Source organism: Eleutherodactylus coqui, chromosome 6, assembly GCF_035609145.1.
Source record: "Eleutherodactylus coqui strain aEleCoq1 chromosome 6, aEleCoq1.hap1, whole genome shotgun sequence".
Taxonomy (NCBI): Eukaryota; Metazoa; Chordata; class Amphibia; order Anura; family Eleutherodactylidae; genus Eleutherodactylus; species Eleutherodactylus coqui.
The window spans coordinates 220940055-220964875 of NC_089842.1; the positions used below are offsets into that span (position 1 = coordinate 220940055).

At 51.2% G+C, this 24821-nt stretch overlaps 1 protein-coding gene across 4 annotated transcripts in view; it reads right to left on the reverse strand.

The window, feature by feature from the left end:
- CGN (cingulin) overlaps positions 1-24821 on the reverse strand; it is a 35745-nt gene that overhangs the window by 6880 nt on the left and 4044 nt on the right. The window contains exons 1-16 of one of the 4 annotated variants that reach the window (XM_066608869.1): positions 18213-18363; positions 13081-14200; positions 12909-12991; positions 12763-12832; positions 10176-10274; positions 9915-10063; positions 8055-8193; positions 7567-7779; positions 7171-7319; positions 6409-6550; positions 5063-5275; positions 4769-4981; positions 4487-4693; positions 1334-1591; positions 1083-1253; positions 838-999 (exon numbers count right to left, since the gene is read on the reverse strand). In XM_066608869.1, the coding sequence (XP_066464966.1) occupies positions 838-999; positions 1083-1253; positions 1334-1591; positions 4487-4693; positions 4769-4981; positions 5063-5275; positions 6409-6550; positions 7171-7319; positions 7567-7779; positions 8055-8193; positions 9915-10063; positions 10176-10274; positions 12763-12832; positions 12909-12991; positions 13081-14184 (3372 nt within the window). In that variant the 5' untranslated portion in view covers positions 14185-14200; positions 18213-18363. Of the gene's footprint in view, positions 1-837; positions 1000-1082; positions 1254-1333; positions 1592-4486; positions 4694-4768; positions 4982-5062; positions 5276-6408; positions 6551-7170; positions 7320-7566; positions 7780-8054; positions 8194-9914; positions 10064-10175; positions 10275-12762; positions 12833-12908; positions 12992-13080; positions 14201-18212; positions 18364-24821 lie in introns of those variants that run through there. The other 3 variants (XM_066608868.1, XM_066608870.1, XM_066608871.1) reach the window with 3 other exon arrangements.

Below are 24821 nucleotides of genomic sequence, written 5' to 3' on the forward strand. Positions count from 1 at the left end.
GAGCTATGGGCTGCAGCTATTATATGGGCCTACAGTTATTATATGGGCATGGCTATAGTCCCTGCCAGCTTGTTACATCACACCTCATTGGAGGAGAAGAAATAGTCCTGGATGAAAGCAAACCAGCAGACAATAAGCATGCTCCTCCTGAAGCCCTCTGTGCTGCTGGAGACCCTGCCCGTCCCACAGGATTGGCACACTCCAGCTGACATCCTCTACTCATCCCATATGATAGCACACCCTTGCTGAGATCTTCTGTGCTGCCAACGCCCCTGCTCCTCCCATTCGACCCGCAAACCTCTGCTGACATCCTCTGTGCTGCCAACACCCAAGCTCCTCCCATACGACCGGCACGCCACTGCTCACATCCTCTGTGCTGCCAATGCCTCTGCTCCTCCCATACGACCAGCACACTCCTGCTGACATCCTCTGTGCTGCCAACACCCAAGCTCCTCCCATACGACCGGCACGCCACTGCTCACATCCTCTGTGCTGCCAATGCCTCTGCTCCTCCCATACGACCAGCACACTCCTGCTGACATCCTCTGTGCTGCCAACACCCAAGCTCCTCCCATACGACCGGCACGCCACTGCTCACATCCTCTGTGCTGCCAATGCCTCTGCTCCTCCCATACGACCAGCACACCCCTGCTGACATTCTCTGCACTGCTAACGCACAGGCTCCTCCCACGCGACCGGGAAGCCCCTGCTGACATCCTCTGTGCTGCCAATAACTCTGCTCTTCCCATACGACCGACACGCTACTGCTGACATCCTCTGTGCTGCTGGGGCCCCATCTCACTTTATAGACAGATGGCGTTGCAGCTGGATACTTGCCTCCAGCAGTTTCACCTGTCTGGATCGGTCATCTTGGAAGCGTTTCTTGGACTCTATGTCCTGCTGGAGACTCTGCAGCCTCTGACTGACCAGCTCCTTGTCCAGCGCTGCGCTCTCCTTCTCCGCCTGTGTCTCCTGAACGGCTTGCTTCAGCCGCTGCACCTGAGGACATAGTTCCATAGGATTACATATAAGAGCGCCCCCCGCTGACACATTCCCCTTGCTCCCGAGTGGTGGCTTGTTACCTCTTCCTGCAGGCGGCTGGCATTGATCTGCAGTCTCTCCGCTTCTGCGACTTTTTCCTTTGCTTGCTTCTGCGAGTCGTTGATCTCCTTGCGAGATTTCTCCTTGTATTCCTCCAACTGCGCCTGCAGCATCACCAGGGAGTCCCGAGACTCGTTGGACATGTCGTCCAGCTGAGGGAGAAGCGGCACTAGTCAGAGAACAGACGCTCGTCTTTTCCAGCCACATGCAGCGCCTCCCTGCCGGCCCTCACCTGTCTGGTCAGCTTGTCCATAGACTTGTCCAGCAGCCGCTTCTGCTCCTCCAGCTCGTTCTTGGTCTTCTTCAGCTGGTCCTTCTGCTTCATCTCGTCCTGGTAACATTCCTGCAGCTCCTCGTACTCCAGCGTCAGGCGCTTCAGGTTCCGCTGAGCTTCGTCCAGCCTATTCTCCAGCTCCCTCTTGGCTATGGCCGACTCTTGGCCCTGGTCAGCGACTTCTCCCAGAGACTCTTCCATCCTCTTCCGCTCAGCCTGGAATAGGAAGACTTTTAGGATCCCCGCTGTTAATTTAGGATCCCCGCTGTTAACCCCCTTACAATGCAATGCTGATCACGGCATGTAAAGCATTCAAAGAGTGATGGCGTTCCCTTTGTGGGGTCATCAGCCTCCCCACTATGTAATCATGGAGCACTAATGGGATGCCAGACAGTGCTGTGCGGGTCTGCCATGGCCTGTGATCACTAGTAGTGATAATATATTGCAGCACAGAAGTACTGCATTGTATTATCCGAGCAATCGGAGTAGGGCAGGGACATAAATTGTAAAAAGATGAAAAATAGAACAAAAAAAAAAAAAACATACATTAATACCATTTTTTTAAGAAAAAAAAACCCTTTTTTTGGACACTTTCCTTTTAAAAAAAAAACAAACATTTTCCATGCCTGATTGGAGCAGTTAACCCTTTAAGTGCCATTGTCAATTCTGACAGTAGCATTTAAATCCCCCGAATGGTGTTTTAGGGTCCCGTACGGTCCACCCATGATGAGGTCACGGGGAGCCGTGCGAGTGTCGTGGCAGATGGGGGCCTTCTGAAAGGTCCCAGGGCTATGTTGGCAGAATGCCTATCAAGCCATTCCCGTGGTGTGGCTCAATAGACTGCCTGCCCGATCGGAGTATGATGTAATGCATTACATCATACTGCAGGAGTGATCGAAGCATCACAAGTTGTTGTCCCCTAGGGAGACTAAAAAGTAAAAAAAAAAAAAAAAAAAGGTAAAAATCAGAACAATAAAGTTTTACTAATTAAAAAATAAAAGGTTAAAAAAACAAAACAACTCTTTAGCCATATTTACAATAAAAGAATCAAAATGAAATAAAAATATTTGGTATCGCTGCATCCGTAAAAGTCCGATCTATAAAAGTGACGCATTTTTTACACCACACATTGAAAATCGTTCGAAAAAAAAAAGAATTAGAAATGCGCTTTTTTGGTCACCCTGTCTCCAAGAAAAAAAATGCAATAAAAAGCGATCAAAAAGTCGTTATGTATTTAAAAATGATACCGACGCAAACTACAGGACGTCCCGCAAAAAACGAGCCCTCGCACAACTAGGTCAATGGAAAAATAAAAAACCTTTTGCATGCAGAAGATGGCGGCAGAAAAAAAAGGAGTACTGCAAAAAAAACAAAACAAAAAAAAAAACTATACAAGTTTGGTATCGTAGTAATAGTTGCAGTTTGTGCGCCATAGAAACAAGACGCACGAAAAGATGGCGGAATGTCGTTTTTTCCATTTTACTCTACTTAGAATTTTTACAAAGTTTTTCAGTGCATTATATGGTACATTAACTAGTACCATTAAAAAATACAACTCGTCCCGCAAAAAAAGAAGCCCTCATACAGCGACGTCCATGGATAAGGAGTTAGGATATTCTAAAAAGGTGGGAGGAAAAAATGAAAATGCAATAAAAAAAAAAAAGGGCCACTTCATTAAGGGTTAAACGAACACAGGAAAGTGCTCAAGAGTTTTGTTTTTTTAAATACTAAAGTTACATTTTTTTTTTTACTATTTGTATTTAATTTTACATTTTTTATGTCCTTGTAGGGGACTTGAACCGTCAATGCCATGATTGCTCTGAAAATACACTGCAGTACTTCTCCACTGAAATGCACACACAGGCCATTACAGACCCAGATGCCATTGTCTGGCATCTAGTTGTCATGACAACCTATTGGGCTTCCAACTCATTGGTTTTATTAAGGATTCTGAGTCGTCCCGTGAAAAGCAAAACCCATCGAGGATTGAAAAGGTTTTCGCTCCCGGAATGCGATGACATCACTTTATTTTTCCATCAACATAGTTGTACGAGGGCGTGTTGTTAGATGTGCCCCAAAATGGCATCACTCAAAACACAACTCCTTGGTGGACTTATTAACCCTTTGCCGGTGGGAATGGGAAGGAAAAAAAAGCCTCTCAAGATGGTGACCCAAAACACAAATTCTTGCAGTCCTCACCACCACCATGGGCTCAGTCAGTACGAGGAGTAATCTGACCGGCCGTCCTCCTTTCAGCCACTGACCTGCCTATTCGAACGTGGCCGTGGCACTTCTGCACACCGTGTAGTCAGACACTGCAGGCTGCTTTCTGATTGGCCAGCGACGCCCCCTTGAGCAGCTTGCAGCGTGACTACCGACGCGCCACCAGAGATCAGTGAGCACCCCGTAATTAAGAAAGGCCATGAAGAGGGGGGGAGGAAGAAGCAGATCCATGGCCGAATAGGGAGAAAGGAGGGCAGCAGGTAATAACTCCCATCTTCCTCCAGCCCCAGGACAAGTTTTGTTGATGGCCTGGAGGGTCACTTCACCCGCTTCCCATGCCATAAGTGCACATACAATTACATTCTACGGAACTGAGCACACACTATCCGCTACAGGAGCCGGCCTCCCATTGTAACAGCAGAGACCAGTGACAACACTGACCCCCGCTCTAAACCTCCAACATGCCGCAATCAATGTTGGTCGCGGCATGTCAAGTGTTCACCGAGGAAGGGCGCTCCATCATATAATCACAGAGAGCCAATGGGTTGCCATAGCAACAAGATGCCAAAATCTGGATCTGCCATGACCTGTGATCACTGATTAGCAATAATGCACATGAAAAGGGACAAAAAACATGTAAAAAATAAACAGAGTAAAAGAAAAAGAAAAAATCCCCCCCCCCCCCCCCAAAAAAAGTGGGGTTTTTTGTGCAAAGATGGAAACATACATAATTTTGGTATCGTCATAACCGTACTGATCAGCAGAAAAAAAACCATCATGTTATTTATGTCGCATGATTAAAATCATTGGATCCTTAGGCCCAAAAGAGGCGGCGTCAGTAAGGGGTTAATGAAAGCAGGACAGACGGTAAAAGAAGTTGCCACTTACTTCCATCCTGCCAATTCTGTCCTTGAGCCGAGTCTCTGCCCTCTGGAGGTCGTCACAAAACGTCTTCAGCTCCTTCACCTGAGCCTCCAGGCCCAGAATCTTTCTGCGGAGATCATCATTCTCATCACGAGCTTCTTGTAAGGTGTTCTCGATCATTTGGCGCATACGTTCTGCGTCAGCCTTCTCCTCCTCCAGCTTCTTCTTAACCTAAAAACAAACAAACGTCTTAGAGAAGCTGCATTGGTGACGTCTTCCGGGAGCAGCGTGGACTTGGTTCCTCACCTTCAGATGCTCCTCATTGTCTCTCTTGGTTTGTTGCAGGTCCCTGTTGAACTGTTCGCGCAGCTTTTCTGCTTCGCGGTCGTGACCAGACACTTCATCCTTTAGCGCCCCCTTCAGAGCAGATAGTTCTCGGTCCCTCTGGTGCAGAATCTCTTCCAGCCGCTGCTTTTCCTGCATTAGGGGCTTCACTTGGTCCTGGAACTTCTGCAGCTCCTGCGAGAGACAACAAGCACCACGCTCACCACGCTATCGTAGTGCCAGATGCCCGCTCACACTGAGCGCCCGGCTCCTTACCTTCATGTGCTCCTCATACTCCTTCCTGGACTGTTGCATCTCTTGGCTGAACTGTTTGCGCAGTTGTTCCGTGTCGTGGTCGCGTCCAGATACTTCATCCTTCAACGCGCCTTTCAAGGCTGCTAACTCCCTGTCTCGCTGGCGCAGAGTCTCTTCTAGCCCTTGTTTCTCCGGCAGCAGCTGCATCACCGTTTCCTGGACCCTCTGCAGCTCCTGATGGAACACAGAGGACCATGAGGACTCCACCAGATGCCGGCGGGTCCCTGTCACGTTCTCTCGCAGTCCAGCGACATAACTAGCCTTCCTATCAGACTCCCAAATCCATTTATTCCATTAGTTACAATTAGTCTTCTGTAGATTAGTATGCGGACATATAGCAGGCTCAGTCTTCTAACTTTGACCAGTTCCAAGACCTCTGGGTGATCAGGGCTACCGGATCCCCAACTAGATCATTCCACAGCCATCCGAATGTGCATGTTCAATTGGCGCTTTCATAGACGTGTAAAGCAGTGGGTGGTTCTAGAGGCAAATCTGACTTGGCCTCATACACTTCAGCCACTGGGGCCACCCGCAGACTCTAGGCCCCGCGGGCCACCCCGCACTATTTTCTATTCATTTTCTAAGCACCGGGGATGCTTTAGTAGATAAGGCACTGCCGCTTCTTCATAGTACTGCATTCCCACCAGTGTTAACTAGGCTTGAACCTTCTAGGTCAAGGATTTTCAGACACATATGATTAGACCCCACCGTTCACACTACTTTATTACCCCAGGAGCTCTCTCTTTCGTCATTTCCTGCCTGCTGCTGGAACAGTAACCCTGAGGCTCCGGAGATGTTCAAGGGCGCCATCACCTGAGGAATGGGTACTGGAGAATGCAGTTCCCAATTATCACAATGTCAGAAGTGAGCGGCGATCACCAAACAGATGGATTGACTGTGCAGGTGGCAACGATAGTGCCTTCTTCCTTGTCCCTCCATATTCCCCGGATCTTACACCTTGCGATTAGAGTCTACATGCCAATCTTGATCTGCGGCATCCCAGAAGTCATTGCATCCATCCATCAGGATCCACTACTATGTGTACGGCAGGAATGTGACTACAGGCTCCACGTGTGTCCGGTGACAAGGGGGGGCCACAGTGACACCTCTAAGGTGTGTGGGAGGGGGGGGGGGGCATTTTTGATGTTGCGCAAGAAATGTTTTTTGGAGTTTTTGTATCTGGGTGTCATTAAATGTGAGTTCTGGGGGGAGTTCTCACATCGGGGAGGGTGGGGGGGAGGAAATCACTTGTTCTAACCTAGTATTACTTACAAAAATATTCAATAAACAGACTGAACATAACAAACCTTCTTTGTGACCTCCGCTTCGCCGCCACGCACAGAGTCTTTCTTCACCTGCTCCAGCTCTGACTGCACCAGGGAGAAGCGAGTCTTCATCTCGTTCAGCTCGTCTTCAGACTCCTCTTTCTCAAGCTTCAACTGCAAGACCCTACACCAAAGGAAGTCACAATGGTGAGAAAAGCACGGACTATACCAAGACCTAGCAGCGGCAGAGTGACTCCAACTGGAAGAGGTTTGGAGAAGATGTTCTCACTCAGGCTAAAGTCGCACAGACATATTTCCAGGCCGTGTGCTCTCCATGCAATTCCACAGACAGCACACGGCCCCGTTATAGTCTATGGGGATATCACATGAGTAAAGATCAACGTGAAAAGATTCATGGCATGTCCTATTCTTGTCTGTTTGCATGGATCAGGGTCCATGTGCTGTCTGATGCAAGTTGCAGCCATAACTCTCATTATGGCTGTGTGCCTCTAGCGCCAAGCCGTTCTTCACTCACTCAGTATCTTCGGGATTCACTCGTAGGCATTAAAGGGATCTTCAAGTATAATATTGATGACTAGTCGTCAGGACGGCTCATCCACATCAGATGGGTGGGGATCTAACACTCAACATCGGATGTGAAGGAATTGTGGTGTGCCAGAAGCAAAACCCCATCCACCATGTGTTGGCCCAGATGGTACTACAGCAGTCCTGCAGTGAATGGGGCACAATATGAAGGGCTGCAGTCACCACACTGCTGTGGGGGTACCACTGCCTTATACTCACTCCTCCTTCGCTTTGCGGAGCTCCTCCTTATTCTTCTGGAACATTTCCTTCCAGTGGCCGATCTCCTCGCTGCTCTCCTCCAGCTCTCTCTGCAGGTTCCTCACTACCTGGTTGATTTTCTGCCGCTCGGATTCCAGGCTCAGCTGGTCCTGTGGGAGGGCATAGGGTTAACTACAGTGAGGGCGGAGGACAGCTAGAGCCCAACCCCAGGAGCAATGGACAATGCACTCAGGTATAGAGGAAAGGACGGACAGTAGATGCAGAGGGGGGTTAATGGATAGATGGCAAGGATAAGTCTATCACACCAGACACACGGGCTGTGAAGGGCACATGGCTACCTGCCGCAGGACATGCCAGAGACTGGGCACGGGCCGCATCCCCGTCACTCGCTGGTACCTGGGAAACATCCTCCATGTTTTTCCTTATTTGCTGCATGTCATTCTGGTATTGCTGCCTGACACGCTCCATCTCTTGGTCATGACTGGACACCTCATCTTTCAGCGCCCCCTTCAGGGCGGTCAGTTCTCGCTCCTTCTGTCTCAACAGATCGTCCTGCTTGTACCGAAGCTGCAGAACTGCATCCAACTCCTCCTGCATTTCTTGCAGTTCCTAGAGGGGCGGAGTGAGTTTGGTGGGAGCGGACATGTGCAGATGGGAATTTCATACACTGATGGACTGGATGATTAGACCATCCGAGGTCTGGCATACAAGACCCAGTACAGACCACGTACGGACCCCAGACCGGCTCTTTAGGCATGCGGTACTTATTAGTAAAGAGGCACAGGCTCTGTTTTAGCCAGCGATGTAAAACAGGCTCTAATATCGGCAGCACAAGCAAGCCAGGGAACAGCAAAGAAGGACGGGGTCCCGGGAGCCGAAGTTACCTTAAGCAGCGAGTGCTTGTCTTCCGTTGCTCCTTTTAAACGCATCTGATTCACCTCTTCCTTGGCGTCTTGCAGTCTCCCTTCCAGGGACCTCAGTTTAGTTTCCACTTGCTCTTTGCCCATCCGCACTTCAATCAACCTGCACAGCAGCGACCAACAGAAAATCATGATGATACACCAAACACAGCACCACCCGCAGGTACAAGCAGGGACACCCCTACCATGAGGTGACCTGAGAATGCTGCCTCAGGCGGCAGTCTACCGGACCTCAGAGGGGCAGCGAGCTGACACCCGGCTAGTAATTACTTTATACAGGCCATTAGTGGCTGGTAAAATATTGCCTACTGCGAGCTAGCCAGCCAACAACCCAACAGGCATTACACTCATCCAGCCTGTAGCCCTAGTCTGGGGGCAGCAGCCGTTGCCAAGTGTGTGACTGCTCAAGCTCTCCACCTGGCATCTGTGTACGCCATCCTGTACTCAAAGCAGACTTCAGAGGGAGAGGTCAACAGTTAGAGACTCAGTAGCAGGTGTCTCAGCCAGACCAGAGCAGCAGGCTGGAAGAGTGAGATGCCCGTTTGGTTGCTGCTGGGCCAGAGGACAGCAGCAGGGACACTTACTACTGGGGCCGCCGCCGGAGGCGCCGCTTCTACTGGGGCCGCCGCCGGAGGCGCCGCTTCTACTGGGGCCGCCGCCGGAGGCGCCGCTACTACTGGGGCCAACGACGGAGGCGCCGCTACTACTGGGGCCAACGACGGAGGCGCCGCTACTACTGGGGCCACCGACGGAGGCGCCGCTACTACTGGGGCCAACGACGGAGGCGCCGCTACTACTGGGGCCAACGACGGAGGCGCCGCTACTACTGGGGCCAACGACGGAGGCGCCGCTACTACTGGGGCCAACGACGGAGGCGCCGCTACTACTGGGGCCAACGACGGAGGCGCCGCTACTACTGGGGCCACCGACGGAGGCGCCGCTACTACTGGGGCCACCGACGGAGGCGCCGCTACTACTGGGGCCACCGACGGAGGCGCCGCTACTACTGGGGCCAACGACGGAGGCGCCGCTACTACTGGGGCCACCGACGGAGGCGCCGCTACTACTGGGGCCACCGACGGAGGCGCCGCTACTACTGGGGCCACCGACGGAGGCGCCGCTACTACTGGGGCCACCGACGGAGGCGCCGCTACTACTGGGGCCACCGACGGAGGCGCCGCTACTACTGGGGCCACCGACGGAGGCGCCGCTACTACTGGGGCCACCGACGGAGGCGCCGCTACTACTGGGGCCACCGACGGAGGCGCCGCTACTACTGGGGCCAACGACGGAGGCGCCGCTACTACTGGGGCCAACGACGGAGGCGCCGCTACTACTGGGGCCAACGACGGAGGCGCTGCTACTACTGGGGCGACTATTACTACTGGGATCGCTAATGGGGGCACTGTTACTACTTAAGCCACTATGGGGGTCACTATTACTACTGTGGCCACTAAGAGGGACACTTACTATTCGGGCCACTGCGACTGTCACTCCAGACAAGTGTCAATGGTTCAAAATAAAAGTTGGGTATCTTGTGTATTGGAGTTTTCAATGCCTGTAAAATTAGTGTTATTTTTTATTTTTGGGGGGTTGGGAGGTGGATTTCATAAAATACTACATAAAATAACTACAAATTCTGTCCTACATAGTCCACTTATAAGTTGCACTGTCCAGCATCATCTAGTCACCTGCAGTACACATGGTGCCTACAGGTGGCGCCACACACTGTATTATTGGGAGGAAGCATAGCACTGCACGGCCGGAATGCCAACTGCTGAGCCCTCATAAATACATCATCAGGACTCTGAATGTAGGACTTACTCCTGAGACACAGAGTTCAGCTCCTTCTTCTTCTTCTCCAGCAGCTCCTTCAGTTTCTTACATTCTTCTATGGACTCCTCCAGCTGGATCTCCAGTCTCTGGGTTGAGGCTTTTGGGCGATCACAAGACGCTTCTTGCCTCATTCTTTGCTGCGAAGAACACATCCAAGTTCAAGAGCCATTAAGTAGACAGTGGACTTGCAGCACAGACAGTGGAGATGTCCAGGGCAGGAGTGTCTATTGGCCCCGGGACGACACTTACCTTCATCTCATCGTCCAGCTGCTGCTGAAGTTCTGACACGCTCCTCTCTAGCTCCTTCTTCTGGGAGACCAACGTCCTGGTGTCCTCTCCTGGGGAGGCCTACAGAGATACCACAAGTCACCAACATCACCCGAGGCTTCCAGTGCAGCCCAGCTACTCAATAGGTTGAGGTTACAGAAAACTACCATCATGAACCAAACCTCACCAAAGGGGAAAACACCAGGGAGGAGGGGGGGGGGGGGTGTTGAAAAGTCAGCAGACCTGCTCACCTTCTTACATGTTCTGTTGTGTCCTTGTGCTCCATCATTCTGCACTCAGTCCCCCATAATGACAAAGTGACAACAAAATGGGAAAAGCCTTTGTAATTTTTGTTAAACAAACTCCTATCTTGTACTAACGTAACTATTCACACCCCTGTACTCCATACTTAGTTGAAACCCCTTTGGCAGGGATTCCAGCCTCCAGTCTTCTTGGGGATGATGCCAAAAGGTTTGCACCCTTGGATTTGCAGATGTTCTGCCCTCTGTGAGGTTGGATGGGGGCCGTCTGCAGACAACCATTGTTAGGTCTCTCCAGAGATGGTCCCATTGGGTTCAGGGCTCTGGTTGGGCCACTCAAGGACATTTACAGAGTTGGCACAAAGCACTGCGGTTGTCATTATCTCTGTACTTTACTCCATTCAGCTTTCCTTTCGCCCTGACTGCTCTCCCCTCCCCCTGCTTGATGCTCTACCCCCAAGCTTCACTGTAGGTATGGTATTGGGCAGGTGATTTGCGGCACCTGGTTTCCTCCAGACAGAACACTTAGAGGCCATAATGTTCCATCTTGGTGTCATCAGAGCAGAGGATCTTGTTTCTCACAGTCTGAGGATCCTTTGGGGTCTTTTTGGTAACTCCAGGGGGCTTCCATGTGTCTTACTGAAGAGGCTTCTTTTTAGCCCCTCCGGCATAAAGCCCAGATTGGTGCAATCTGCGGTGATGGTTGACCTTCTGGAAGTTTCTCCCATCTGCACACAGGACCTTTGGAGCTCAGCCAGAGTCACCTTGGGTTCTTGGTCTCCTCTCTTACCAAGACCCTTCTCCCCCTTTGTTTGAGGGTCGATGGTTTTAGGAAGAGTCCTGTTTGTTCTTCCATGTAAGTATAATGGGGGCCGCTGGGCTCTTGGTCACCTCTCTTAAAGACCCTTCTCCCCCTTAGTTTGGGGGTCAGTGGCTCTAGGAAGAGTCCTGGTTGTTCTTCCATGTAAGTATTATGGGGGCCACTGCACTCTTGGGAACTTTCAGGGCAGCAGAGATGTGTTTGTAGCTTCTCCAGGTCTGCGCCTCCACACAATCCTGTCTCTGAGCTCTACGGGCAGCTTTTTCCTCCTCCTTGGTTTTGGCTCTGATCTGTATTGAGAGCGGTGAGACCTTATATAGATATAGACTGATGTCTAAATCGGCCGAATTTTCCAGAGCTGGCTCCAATCAAGGTGTAGAAACATCTAAAAGATGAGCAAGAGAAATGGGAGCCCCCAGAGCTACAAGGGTCATACCAGAGGGTGTGAATACTTATGTCAACACAAAATGGTAGTATTTCATTTAAAAAAAAAAACGTACAAAGTTCTCTCATTCTGTTGTATCATTATGGGGTGCTCAGTGCAGAATGATGGGGGACACAAGGCCATAACATGTAAATAATAGTTAAAAGGTCTGTAGTAGACTTTCAAGACCCTCTACACATAGCATTGTAAACAGACCATCTAGTTGCCGAACAGCCGCTTCTCGGCCCCAAAATTGCCATTTTCATATTGTATGCAAATTAGCTGTAACTGCTTTGATAGGCGGTTCAGTTGCAGGTCTGGTCCGGGCTCTCCTCCCTCCAATGGCTCAATCCGCGCCTCTTGATTCGTATCTCCAGCACCTTTGAGCTGAATGTACATGTGCCACGCTTACAGGATCATCACGTGTGCAGACACATTCCCAGCTGCAACCACCAGGCTTATACATATCCTGGGCAAATTGTGAAGATACGACCCGCGCAGTGTGGGGAATATATAAGGTGTGTTGGGGGGGTGGAGTTTGAGCTGATAGATGGGAAGAGTCCAGACCAGTTCTGCAACTCAAATGCCCATCGGACCAGTTAAAACTACTTTGTATACTGTATGAAAACAGCAGTTTAGGGGCTATGAAGCGGCTGTGCAGGGGAAAATGGTCTGGTTACCCTGGTCCGTCTGTCTGCCTTTGGTTAACTTTGGTTTCCGATGGTAATTTTCGGTGACAGACCAAGGTAAGGGCCTTTCACGTGAGCCAACGTTAGGGCACAAATGTTCGTGTTAATGTTCATTTTCCCTATTGGCCCATCTGACTACGGTCAGCAAAGAAATGAGCAAACAAATGCAAACTGCAATGAGATGAAGGAACACATCAACAATTGTTTGCCCCATAGTACAGATACTCTGCCACATGTGGATGGCAGTAACGAGCAGCGGTTGACACGATGTCTATCAATTATAATAGGCTGAGAACTGGCCCATGTAAAAGAGCTCCTATACATAACTAAAACGGCCCGTAGCCAACTTGGTCTTCAGATAATTCGTCTCACGTACTTGCAAGGGCTGAATCTTCTCCAGGAGCAGACTGGTCTTCTTACGTAGAAGGACATCACTCTCGCTAGACCTGAGAGGATGAAGAAACATTTAACATAGACACTTATAAACACACAGCATGGAATAAAGAGCTGAACAGCACTGACCCTTCTCGGAGGATGCTGTAGATCATCTCCCTCGTGGGGTCATCCTGCTGCTGGTCCTTCAGGAGGTCCGGTGTGCTCTTCAACTAGTGACAAGAATAGCAAACCTTCAGGCAGACGCAGAGAGAAACAAGTGCATAACACAGATATTGGGGTTTTGTTCTGGTCGTGATACCTGCAGCTCTGCCTGGACCGTTCTCTGCTGTGACTGAGTCGATGGCTCTTCCACTGTCTGCGCCAACCATTCTTTCGTCAACCAGGTCTTGTTGACATCCACCTTCAGTAAGGAAGCTCTATTAGATGGTCGGTTGTCGGAGTGGTTAGTCTGTCCCCAATCCTGCTCCACAGTCCTCTCCATGGTCTGTACTTCTCTGTAGTCCGCAGTGTCATGGTGAGACCTTCGTCCGTCCAGGCTCTGTGATCGCTTCCGCTCATCCTTCAAAGCCTGGCTCTTTCTTTTGGTCCTGCCTCTCATCTGGACCTTAGTATCAAATTTATTGATTAAGGAATCCACTGAGGAGAGCGGTTTCGTGTCTATGTCTTCACTCAGCAGCTTCGGTGAAGACGATGTCGGTAGGCCGTTCTTACTTTGCAGAGACGTTGGGAAGGAGGTAGGTTGTTGACTAGTTGCCGGCTTGTATTTTCCAGTTGTAACCTGTCCGTTGTCCATCTTCTTCAGGCTTCCATGGCTGCCCGATGATTGGGAGTACGTAGTGTCCAGAGTAGAGGAACGCTCGCTGTAGTGTCCATCGTAGCCGTAGGGCTCCTCCAATTCGGTATCCACTAGAGATCCATGGGACTGGGACCTCCTGAGCTCCTCTCTGCGGGCTGGCTGTAGGGCTCGTGGTTTGCCACGGGGTCTGGAGTTCTGCTCTTCGTCTGAGGTACTGCTGTATTGAGACCCAATTTGGGGGTACGTCCTATTGCCATAGGGGTTTTCTGGCACGTCTGACTCAGGACTAGCAGAGTGGACTGTCCGGCTAGCCTTGGAGGCGAGTCCCTGATACTCAGGTGCAGGGTTGGGGGAAGAGTTCCCATAAGTGCTGTTTGTTTTGATCTGAACCCCATAGGAAGATTTGGTTTTGTCTCCGCTGTTGAGAACCACAAAAGGTTGTCCATCGATGCCCTGGACGCGGATCGCCACGCCGTACGAGTCGTGCTTGGACCTTATGCTCCTCGGCTTCCTGTTCTCTTTTAGGTCATCGATGAAACGAATCTGGACCCCCTGGCCCACAGGTAAGTGCTGCTCAGCCATGTCCCCATGAACGCGTTTCTCCATTCACCACAGGACGTCTCTGGGAAAGGAGAAAAACGGGACACGGTGAGAACCAGAGAAATACTCCACACAAGGATCTACCCCGACGCCACAGTAACACAACGACACAGACTAACATGTCTTTGCAAGTACTACTTTGGATAAGCGTCACATGCTCTGACAGTGGCGGCCGCTCATCTGCACTGCGCCACTACAATAACCAGAAGACTCGCACATCACAGGAAGCAAAAGCAAAGTATTGGAAATATTGAATTTTATTCCAGTGCACAACCAATGTAACAAGAGACCCCGAAAGTTGTGGCTCCACCCCTAATGTGATGGCTACTAGATGAGGGAGGAGTCATGCAGGAACCAAGCATGCAACATGTCGATGAGCTGACAGGTGCAGTTTCCGATTTCCACAGTGCAGACTCGGACGTAGTGTGAATGTGGGGGTCAGCCGTCTTCCATGATGATGCCCATCAACTATGATGAATACATTCTTTGTTAGACCGCATTTACGTGGCTGATTTGTGGGCGAGTGAGATATTGATCTGATAAACTCGAATAGATATTGCCCTTGCAAGCCTGCAATTTTTTTGCAATTGTGATACATTTTGTGAGGAAAAGGATTCGCTGCACTTGTCATCTTCATGCACATGAAAACGTGTGCGCAAATCACCAAGTATTATCTGCGGGAGCAAAAACATATCATGCATCATGTCAGCGCAATGTGATTTTTTTTTCTCCCATAAGGAAGAATGGGCGGTTCAAAGCACCCCAAAATGAGAAGTGGCGCAACTTTTCTATCTTGCAACGCACAGAAGTCATGTGGGGAAAAAAAAATATATATCACATGTGCAAAAGCACCCTGAGGATATCTGTGGGGTCAGTCTTTTCATTGCACAGCCAACTCCACGCAATATTCACTACCCATCTAGCGCCAGCTGCGGTTGGTGATGGGAAGCCTTGATAAATCATAGATGGTGGTAATGAGGCGCGACAGTCGGGACGCATCTACAAGGTGTGAGCGATTTCCATATGAACGTCTGCTGTGGAGGGCTGCAAGATTCTTGACACTTGTATTAGCGGACATGAAGCCGTTCTCTCCCGCATCCTGCAAGCTGCTGCTAGGAAATAAATGACTGCAGCGGCGACAATCCCTGCGGAGGTCTCCATGGGCGATGTAGAAGGAAAAATGGGGCAGATCCATTTCAGTACAATGAATGCCAAAGTCAGACGTGAGGCACCGCCGTACAGCGACGGGGCAGGCTTCATGCGTCCACGGCAAGAACATGACCCACTTCTACAGTGCTACCACAACCGCCATCATGTGCATAAACAACCGCCAAGCTGCAGAACGAGCGCTCCCAGCCAAGAGATCGTAAGGAACGCCCTTCTAGAGAGCCAAATGTCAGAAGGAAATGGAGATTATCCTAAAGGTGCTGTATAAATAACACTCACATGTCAGGTACGTTATAAGAGGAGCGGCGGATATCACATATGTGTCGTCTCTGGAAGTCATATCAGTACTGGAGCATTATAAGAGGAGCGGCAGATATCACATATGTGTCGTCTCTGGAAGTCATATCAGTACTGGAGCATTATAAGAGGAGCAGCAGATATCACATATGTGTCGTCTCTGGAAGTCCTATCAGTACTGGAGCATTATAAGAGGAGCGGCAGATATCACATACGTGTCGTCTCTGGAAGTCATATCAGTACTGGAGCATTATAAGAGGAGCGGCAGATATCACATATGTGTCGTCTCTGGAAGTCATATCAGTACTGGAGCATTATAAGAGGAGCGGCAGATATCACATATGTGTCGTCTCTGGAAGTCATATCAGTACTGGAGCATTATAAGAGGAGCAGCAGATATCACATATGGGAAGTTATATCAGTACTGGAGATATGAGACATTACAGGTTGCCTCGCCCGGGCTGTCGCACTTTGCACCTGCAGATTCCCAATAACAAGAGGTAAGGCCTCTGGATCCTGATACGAGAAGTACGACTCCCAGCAGGGACGACGGTGTGACTTACAAGTGTAAGTGGAGAGCGGCTCACAGACGACAACGGAGAGGTGAAGGAGCGGCACACCTCATACATTCCTACCGCCGCCGTCAATCATTAACCTGCCGCTCTCCACAGAGGAAGTGTGAAATCTCCCCCGCCCGCGTGAAACTGCTTCGAAGGTTGAATATCGCTTTCTCCAGCCAAGATCCTGAAATGTCAACATGAGCAATGCTGCCAAACCTCAGAGCAGAGATCAGGCATCTGGAGGACGAGGAGCTGCCGCATACACGCCGCAATCGTCCTCACCAGAGGTCTGACGACAGACGCTCGCAGCGCCAATGTGTTCCGGAAAGAAGCAACGACATTCACATGGGGCCGGCGAGCCAAGGACGGGCGGCCAACAGGGCCGGCGAGCCAAGGACGGGCGGCCAACAGGGCCGGCGAGCCAAGGACGGGCGGCCAACAGGGCCGGCGAGAATGAGGAATAAAGAGAGTCTACATTAGGCAATCAACCCCAGACAGCACGAGCCAAGAACACCCAGAAATCCTATACCAGGACCACAGACCTAGAGCCTCAGCCATGTGAACCATAAGCGAGGTCGCCCCCAATGTGTATACAGGAGGTCTCGTGGTACACCACACACTTACCTGACGCGCTGCTTCTTATGCAGCGGCAAACAAGTCACAGCCGCCCCGTCCGCCGGCTCGCTGCTCTGCAGGGAACTTATTTGTCTGCTCTTTTTATTTGACAGAGGCCAGTGGAGCATTAACTCCTCACATCCCAGAACTGCCCACACCGCTCCCTCATCCATCAGGAAAGTGTAAGCTCTTGGGTCAGGACGACGAGCGCTGTGGCTGGAACAGTAAAGACGGGACGGACGAAGCCAGGAAAACTTTCTACCGATCACTGGTTAACTGCACACATCAGTTATTTCCCTGGACCCAAAATGGTGAGGCGGCCAACGATCATTACACCCGCTGCCACCCACCGACGACACACCAATCACAGTGTCCGTTGTGGTGTGCGGGAGCTGCCGGACTCCAGGAGGTGTATGATACACACCATGGTGGTATGAACGTCTGGGCATTCTGGGCAGGGAGTAGTTACATCCAGCGCCACCCCCGGAGACGGGCAATGCAGATTATAGGATCTACAGTAACCAGGAATGTACCGGCCGCAACTCCAGATCTACAGGTGGCCGACCGCGGAGTGCCAGGAAGAAGTAACCCTGTGCAGGAGAGAAACGACGAATGAGGAACAAGACAGAAGGACAGAAGGCTCCCCAACACATATGGGGGGGAACACCCACTACACGGATGAGCAGGGGGCTCCCCAACACCACATATGGGGGGGGTCTCTACTACATGAATGGGCAGGGTGCTCCCTAACATATGATGGGGTCTCCACTACCCGGATGGGTAGGGGGGTCCCTATCATTACATATAGGGACGTCTCTACTATACAGATCCTTTCGCCCGCTGGTTGCAGATCCTTGTGAGTCACAGTGAAGGTTTAATGTGTAAGGAATTTGCGCTCTCCGCTCTTATCCGAGCTGATAAAGGAAGCGGAGTAACACTATATCTATACTCCACCCAAAGCCTGCAACAGGAGAGCTGGGGGAGGGGAGGAATACTCCACATTGCTGCACATCAGCATACAATGCATTCCTCCAGCAGCGCAGGGGTTAAACTCCTCTCCACCTGCACAACACAATAGCTCCAATGCTGCCAAGTACGGCCGCCGGCGATCAGAGGGCGCAGCAGCCCGTACACATCAGTCTATCAGAGCCAAGGGGTACGATTATCCTCACCACCAGGGTAACCCCTGAAAAATGGCCATGGGGCCCTGGTCAGAGCCCAAAGAACAGATAAAGCCGCAATGGCTCTTACCCAATGCCATCAGCTGACTGAGAAATGACGGACCCCCAAGATCCCACCTGAGTACTCCGGGGTCCAGCACACCCCCACCCTCCAGGATCTCACCTGTGCCTCTCAGGATCTAACCTGTGGCCCCCTTGGGCCTGATACACTCACCCAGAATGTCCGATGTGGCCCCCAGGCTTGGCACCCCTTTCTGATCACCATGGGGGGAGTCCCACACTCGGGTGAGAGGTCCCCGGGGGTGCAGTGTGACTATGTAGTACCCAGGCTCTCCTCCTTCCGACTACTCCCCAGTCCTCCTGGAAACGTGTAATTAACCTCGCCGGGCGTTTATCTGCTCCTGATCTATCATTACACACAGTATAATAACCGGGCATCACAAGGCAGGAAGATGAGCTGCAGCAGCGCCGGGGGAGAGCCGAGAACCCAATAGTAAGGGCTCGCTTCTGCACCACACTGACCAGCGCCGCTTACATGGATTACATGGGAACTGGACTTGTCTGGCTGTATTATTGCACCAGTGAAGCCAACTGGTCACCATGTTTATATCACTCGCTGTGACCATTGCATGCGCAGGCCGCTGCCCCTTTAAGAACAGTCGATGGAGAGGACGCTTGTCTGCACACACGTCGACTACAGACAGAAGTAGAGAGGCGATGAGGCTCCACAGTTGGGGCCAGAGACGGCGAGCATGCCGGGTGATCAGAGTCGGAGCGTAGCGCATGTAGCAGAGGAGCGAGTGTACAGAGTGGGGTATTGCAGATTAGAGGAGGGCTTCTGTATCCTGCATGTTGTGGACCCCCTTCAGCACTACTGGCAAGGAAAACCCCGTTAGCCCTGCTGTGCGTGTGACCAGACACACAGTCCATGGTAGGCTGGTTGCAGTCATAGGTCTGTGACAGACGGCAACCGCAAAGCCAAGGGTGCCCCTGACAGACGGCAACCGCAAAGCCAAGGGTGCCCCTGACAGACGGCAACCGCAAAGCCAAGGGTGCCCCTGACAGACGGCAACCGCAAAGCCAAGGGTGCCCCTGACAGACGGCAACCGCAAAGCCAAGGGTGCCCCTGACAGACGGCAACCGCAAAGCCAAAGGTGCCCCTGACAGACGGCAACCGCAAAGCCAAAGATGCCCCTGACAGACGGCAACCGCAAAGCCAAAGGTGCCCCTGACAGACGGCAACCGCAAAGCCAAAGGTGCCCCTGACAGACCGCAACCGCAAAGCCAAGGGTGCCCCTGACAGACCGCAACCGCAAAGCCAAGGGTGCCCCTGACAGACCGCAACCGCAAAGCTGTGTGACACTGTTGTAGCCATCATGCTTGTTGCTTTCAACTGGAATAAGTTTTTGTTGCACTGAATGTCCAGGGTCTCCATTACTGCACAATCCTCTACAGGGGTCCCGTGTCTGTGTCAAGGGCCCCACACAAAAACTGACCCTCTTACAAGGTGAATAGTGCAGCAAGGTAAATCAAATAAAGCCACTGGACAGCAGATGGAACGATCGCCTTTCAGGGAAGGCTTTGGGAATGAAGTTGGAGGGTAAATGTGGTTCCCACAAGAAAGTCAGATGGACGGGCAGCAGAACAGCAGATGGGTGGACTACCCTGACGGTCTAGCTTCTAAACATATAAAGGTCAGTGTACATAACCGGGAGGGATCCAAAACTGAGGACCCCAGAGACAACATGGTGTTGTCTGAAAGCTTTGTGAAGCGGAGAGTGACATTGAATTCATTGTCTCCTGCCTCGTATCATCTTTCAGTCCATCTTAAGGTTTCATGGATATCGTCTACAGACAGAAGCACCCAGTGTATCCATTCGTACCAAGTGACCTGTACAATCAGGTCTACAGGGGACGCCCCTTTATATGGATGTGCCCAGTATGGATTATATAGGCTTGTTATAGTGTACAGCGCTAACCGGCTGTGGTGAGACTCACCGCATGTATATAACCTATAAAGTGGGCATCCACTGCACCCCCACATAGACAGGAGCTTCCTGCCCTCCGCGGCCCGTGGGAGGAGTCACTGACCAAAATTAACTGCATCAAAGCATCCATAGCGGTGCAGGGGTCTCCTGTACATTTCTGGTGCAGCACATTCACATGAACAACCCCAACTCCAAAAACATTGGGCCGCTGTCTAAAATGTAAATAACCATAAAGAAAAAAAAAACATCTAATGATCTGGAAATCTCATCTAACCATATATTATTCACCAATAGAGGGAAGCGGACATTGTTCTATTTAGGCAGCAACACATCTTACAACAGTTGTGGCGGGGCCGTGTCTATCATTGTGTGGCATCCCCTCTTCTGGGGAGGAGACCAATTGCTGCAGATTTGAGAAAGGAATGTTGTCCCATTCTTGTCTGATGGCGGATTCCAGCTGCTCATCAGTCCTCGGTCGTCTCTGCCGGATATTTTGTTCCATAATGCGCTAAATGTTTCCTATTCGTGGAATGTCCGGACTGGAGGCGGCCGGTTCACCCCCGGACTCTTCTTCTGGAAGCTATGCTGTTGTGGTGGATGCAGTATATGGTGGAAGGTTCGGACTACAGGCGGCCGGTTCACCCCCGGACTCTTCTTCTGGAAGCCATGCTGTTGTGGTGGATGCAGTATGTGGTAGAAGGTCTGGACTGGAGGCGGCCGGTTCACCCCTGAACTTTTCTGGAAGCCATGTTATTGTGCTAGATGCAGTATATGGTGGATGGTTCGGACTGCAGGTGGCCGGTTCACACCAGACTCTTCTAGAAGCCATGCTGTTGTGATGGATGCAGTATGTGGCGGAAGGTCCTGACTGCAGGCCGCTTGTTCACCCCAGACTCTTCTCCTATGAAGCCATGCTGTTGTGGTGGATGCAGTACGTGGTGGAAGGTCCGGACTGGAGGTGGCCGGTTCATTCCTGACTCTTCTGGAAGTCATGCTGTTGTGGTGGATGCAGTATGTGGTGGTAGGTCTGGACTGGAGGTGGCCGGTTCATCCCGGACTCTTCTGGAAGCCATGCTGTTGTGATGGATGCAGTATGTGGTAGAAGGTCCGGACTGCAGACAGCCGGTTCACCCCAGACTCTTCTTCTGGAAGCCATGCTGTTGTGATGGATGCAGTATATGGTGGAAGGTCCTGACTGCAGGCCGCTTGTTGACCCCAGACTCTTCTCCCATGAAGCCATGCTGTTGTGATGGATGCAGTATGCGGTGGCCGGTTCATCCCGGACTCTTCTGGAAGCCATGCTGTTGTGTTGGATGCAGTATGTGGTGGAGGGTTCGGACTGGAGGTGGCCGGTTCATCCCAGACTCTTCTAGAAGCCATGCTGCTGTGATGGATGCAGTATGTGGTGGCCGGTTCGGACTGGAGGTGGCCGGTTCATCCCAGACTCTTCTAGAAGCCATGCTGCTGTGATGGAAGCAGTATGTGGCGGAAGGTCCTGACTACATGCCGCTTGTTCACCCCAGACTCTTCTCCCATGAAGCCATGCTGTTGTGATGGATGCAGTATATGGTGGAAGGTCCGGACTGCAGGCGGCCAGCTCACCCTGGACTCTTCTAGAAGCCATGCTGTCGTGTTGGATGCAGTACGTGGTGGGAGGTCCGGACTGGAGGTGGCCGGTTCATCCCGCACTCTTCTGGAAGCCATGTTGTTGTGATGGATGCAGTATGGGGTTTAGCATTATCTTACTACAAGGTCTTCTCTGAAATAGACGTTGTCTGAATGGGTCATATGTTCTAAAGCCTCTATATACTGCTCAGCATGGATAGTGTAAGCTGCCCGTGCCATAGGTGGCGAAGCAGAGGTATTGTTACATCTTCCTTATTTGCATAAATTACTCACTATTCAGGTGTCTTCTCATACCCCCTCTGCGTGCTCTCCTTGGGGAGACACTATACCATTCCCCGACCCACTCACCAGTTAGGTGTCTCCACACACTTCTTGGGTGCCATCCTTAAGGAAAGTCAACACCCATTTTGACCCACGTCGCAGGCCTCTTAGCAACCAAGCCAGACACCTACTGCACACCGATGAGGGGTAACCCCCCTAACCCCCCCCCAAACAGCTGTCTGTGTATGCATTCCGGATTGGTTTCCTATTCCCAATCATTGTTTTACAGACGTGTTAAAAAGTCATACATTGATTTGAAGGAATGCTGCCATCCAATAGGTGGCGCTGCTCCATCTTCCTTATTTGCATAGGCACGAATGCCACCCCATACCATCAGATGCAGAATAAGAACTGGATGGTCCCTCTCCAGCTGATTTTCGTTTTTCCAGTCTTTTGCCTACATCAGTTTCTAAGGGCGCTTTAAGTGAAACAGGCGAAAGTGAACCCTAATTGTTTAGCCTAAACGCGAGCCAACCATGAACGAGAATCATTCGCTTTTCAGTCACCGGTTATTTTCTGCAGGCATACAAATCATCGTTTGCTCGTTCGCTTTAGGCCTCCTTCACACGGGCGACACGGCATCACCGCGGGGGAAAAAAAAAAAGCGCAGTGATATCGCTACGTTTTCTCACGGCAATACCACGATTTTCTAGTGCTACAAAGTCGCACGACTTTGTAGCATCACATGCGAGAATTTTACGGTTAGGAGGGGGACTTGAAATATAAGCCCTACCCCAAAAATAAGCTGTGGGGGGAGAAAAACAAAAAAAGTATACATTACCTCTCCTGCATTGTCTGGGGCGCCGCTGCAGCTTCCCCCGGGGTCCCAGCAGTGCTTCTCTTCTGGCCAGGAATTGAAAAATCCCTGGCTCCTGGAAGCGCTGGCTGTGATTGGCTGACGCTTAGCCAATCACAGCCAGTGCTCGATGAATGGCTGTGATGGTTCATTTGGTTTATGTGTCGGGTTGTTGCATGCTACAAAACATCACGTGTGTGAAGTAACCCATAGGAAGGCATGGGCTTCACATACATGTGATATGTAGCAACGCGACTGTCGCCCGTGTGGAGGCGGCCTTATACAGTGCTTGTTCGCTCGCTCTCATGCGGTTATACAGGGACTGAACGCATCTCGTTCGAGCTAGCAATGCATTTGCTGTTTAAAGAGCCCGCATGAGTGCGAACGAGCTAGCGGTGCGTCGCTTCCTCATATGAGCCAGAATCGGCTCGTCTAGAAGGGCCCTAAATAAGGTAAATTGTATAAATGTCCCCTCCGCTGTGTTCTGGTGGGCATACAATGTGGTTAGAGGGGATCTACACATGGCATCCTTCCTCCTTTACATTTATATAACATTTTACACAGCGCCCAACTTTCTTGGAGTTGGCGGATGAGCGGCCGTCACCCATGATGAAGTCAGCTCCCCACGTGGCGCACTAATGAGCCTTGGTGGGCCGCCATAGATATAAGGATCCAATTATGTGTTATGGAAGAGCACAGATGGGGACATCACCCACCACAGAACCACCAGCAGGGGGCCACGGGCAGGACAACCAGCAACGCGAGGGCAAGGAGGGTGCAATGCCAGGTAATCAGCACTGTAAAACCACTGGACAGGGGGGCACATACTTATGAGGCTGGAGCAGCCATCGGTGAGGTCTGATACTATCTGCTGGGATCTGTGGAAGGTGACGGCGCGCCGAGGAATGTCACCCGGATTATGTGACACCACTCAGTATCGGTGACACAGGAGGACGGGGCAGGGATGGGCAAGTTTCACTGCACTGCAATTAGTTTCACTGTCGGAAGCGACGAGAGAGGAAGCGCCGGTCCTGCAGCCTCCATGCAGCGGCTGTTAACCTCTTCCCGGCCATATCCCCAGCAGAAGGCAGCAGAGGACCGAAGATTCTCGGAGCGCCAATTAGAGGGTCTCGTGTAGACGCCAGCATGACTCTCCGGGAGCCCCGACGCACAGCAGGTCAACACAGCCTATTGTTCCCCGCTGCAACACATTGCAGGCCTAGAGATGAGCAGAACCTCCGTGTTCCCCATGACAACTACTCATGCCACTACACCGCCCCTTTATTAGCCCCCATCTAGTGGCACATTGGACCCCCTCTGTCCTTCAGAATGGCAACAATTTATCGTTGTGTAGATTACACGGGGTGATGAAATGGTTCTGCAGGAATATCGGCCCCTGCGGACAGGCAGCTTCTTGTAGTTGCTGCAGAAATCTGGACCCATCTGACCAGGGGATGTTTTTCCACTGCTTGGAGTCTCGTCTTTCTGTTTCTCTTGGAAAAAAAATGGCGCTGGAACTGATCGTCTGCTGTTATAGCCCATCCGTGCTAAGGAGCGGCGACTTGTGCGTTTGGACACGTTAGTTGGAGCCCCAGTGATGCATTCTGCTGACTGTGCAGTGCCAATTCCTGACATCCTCCTCTGACCCCTTTTGGTGATTAGTTGCCCCCGCTTGGCACTGAGGCCCCAGTGAGTGCTATATACACAATTATAGAAAGTGAGATACAAGCCCCTCCCCTCCAGATTGTTATTGGCCAGCAGAGTCCATAAAGAACAGCTGTACCATGAGGCTCCTGTGACGCTGACATCATGGCTTCCGCTTTTCTGGGATCCATTATAATACATTTTTTTTTTTTACCCTCACTGACTTATTACATGCCAGTCAGACGCTGCACACATTACACAGATAGACGCAGCGGCGCACGGTTGGTCACGCGCGCCAGCGTTTCACTCCCAGTTTCCGTCCCAGGGAGCCATCTGGATGACCGATGACGGCGCGCACACAGCATCCCACGAGGCCCACCGGCTGACAGCTTTGGTCTCTATTTAATTCCAGGTTCCCATTATATTTGGCGCACGATCATCACAGTCA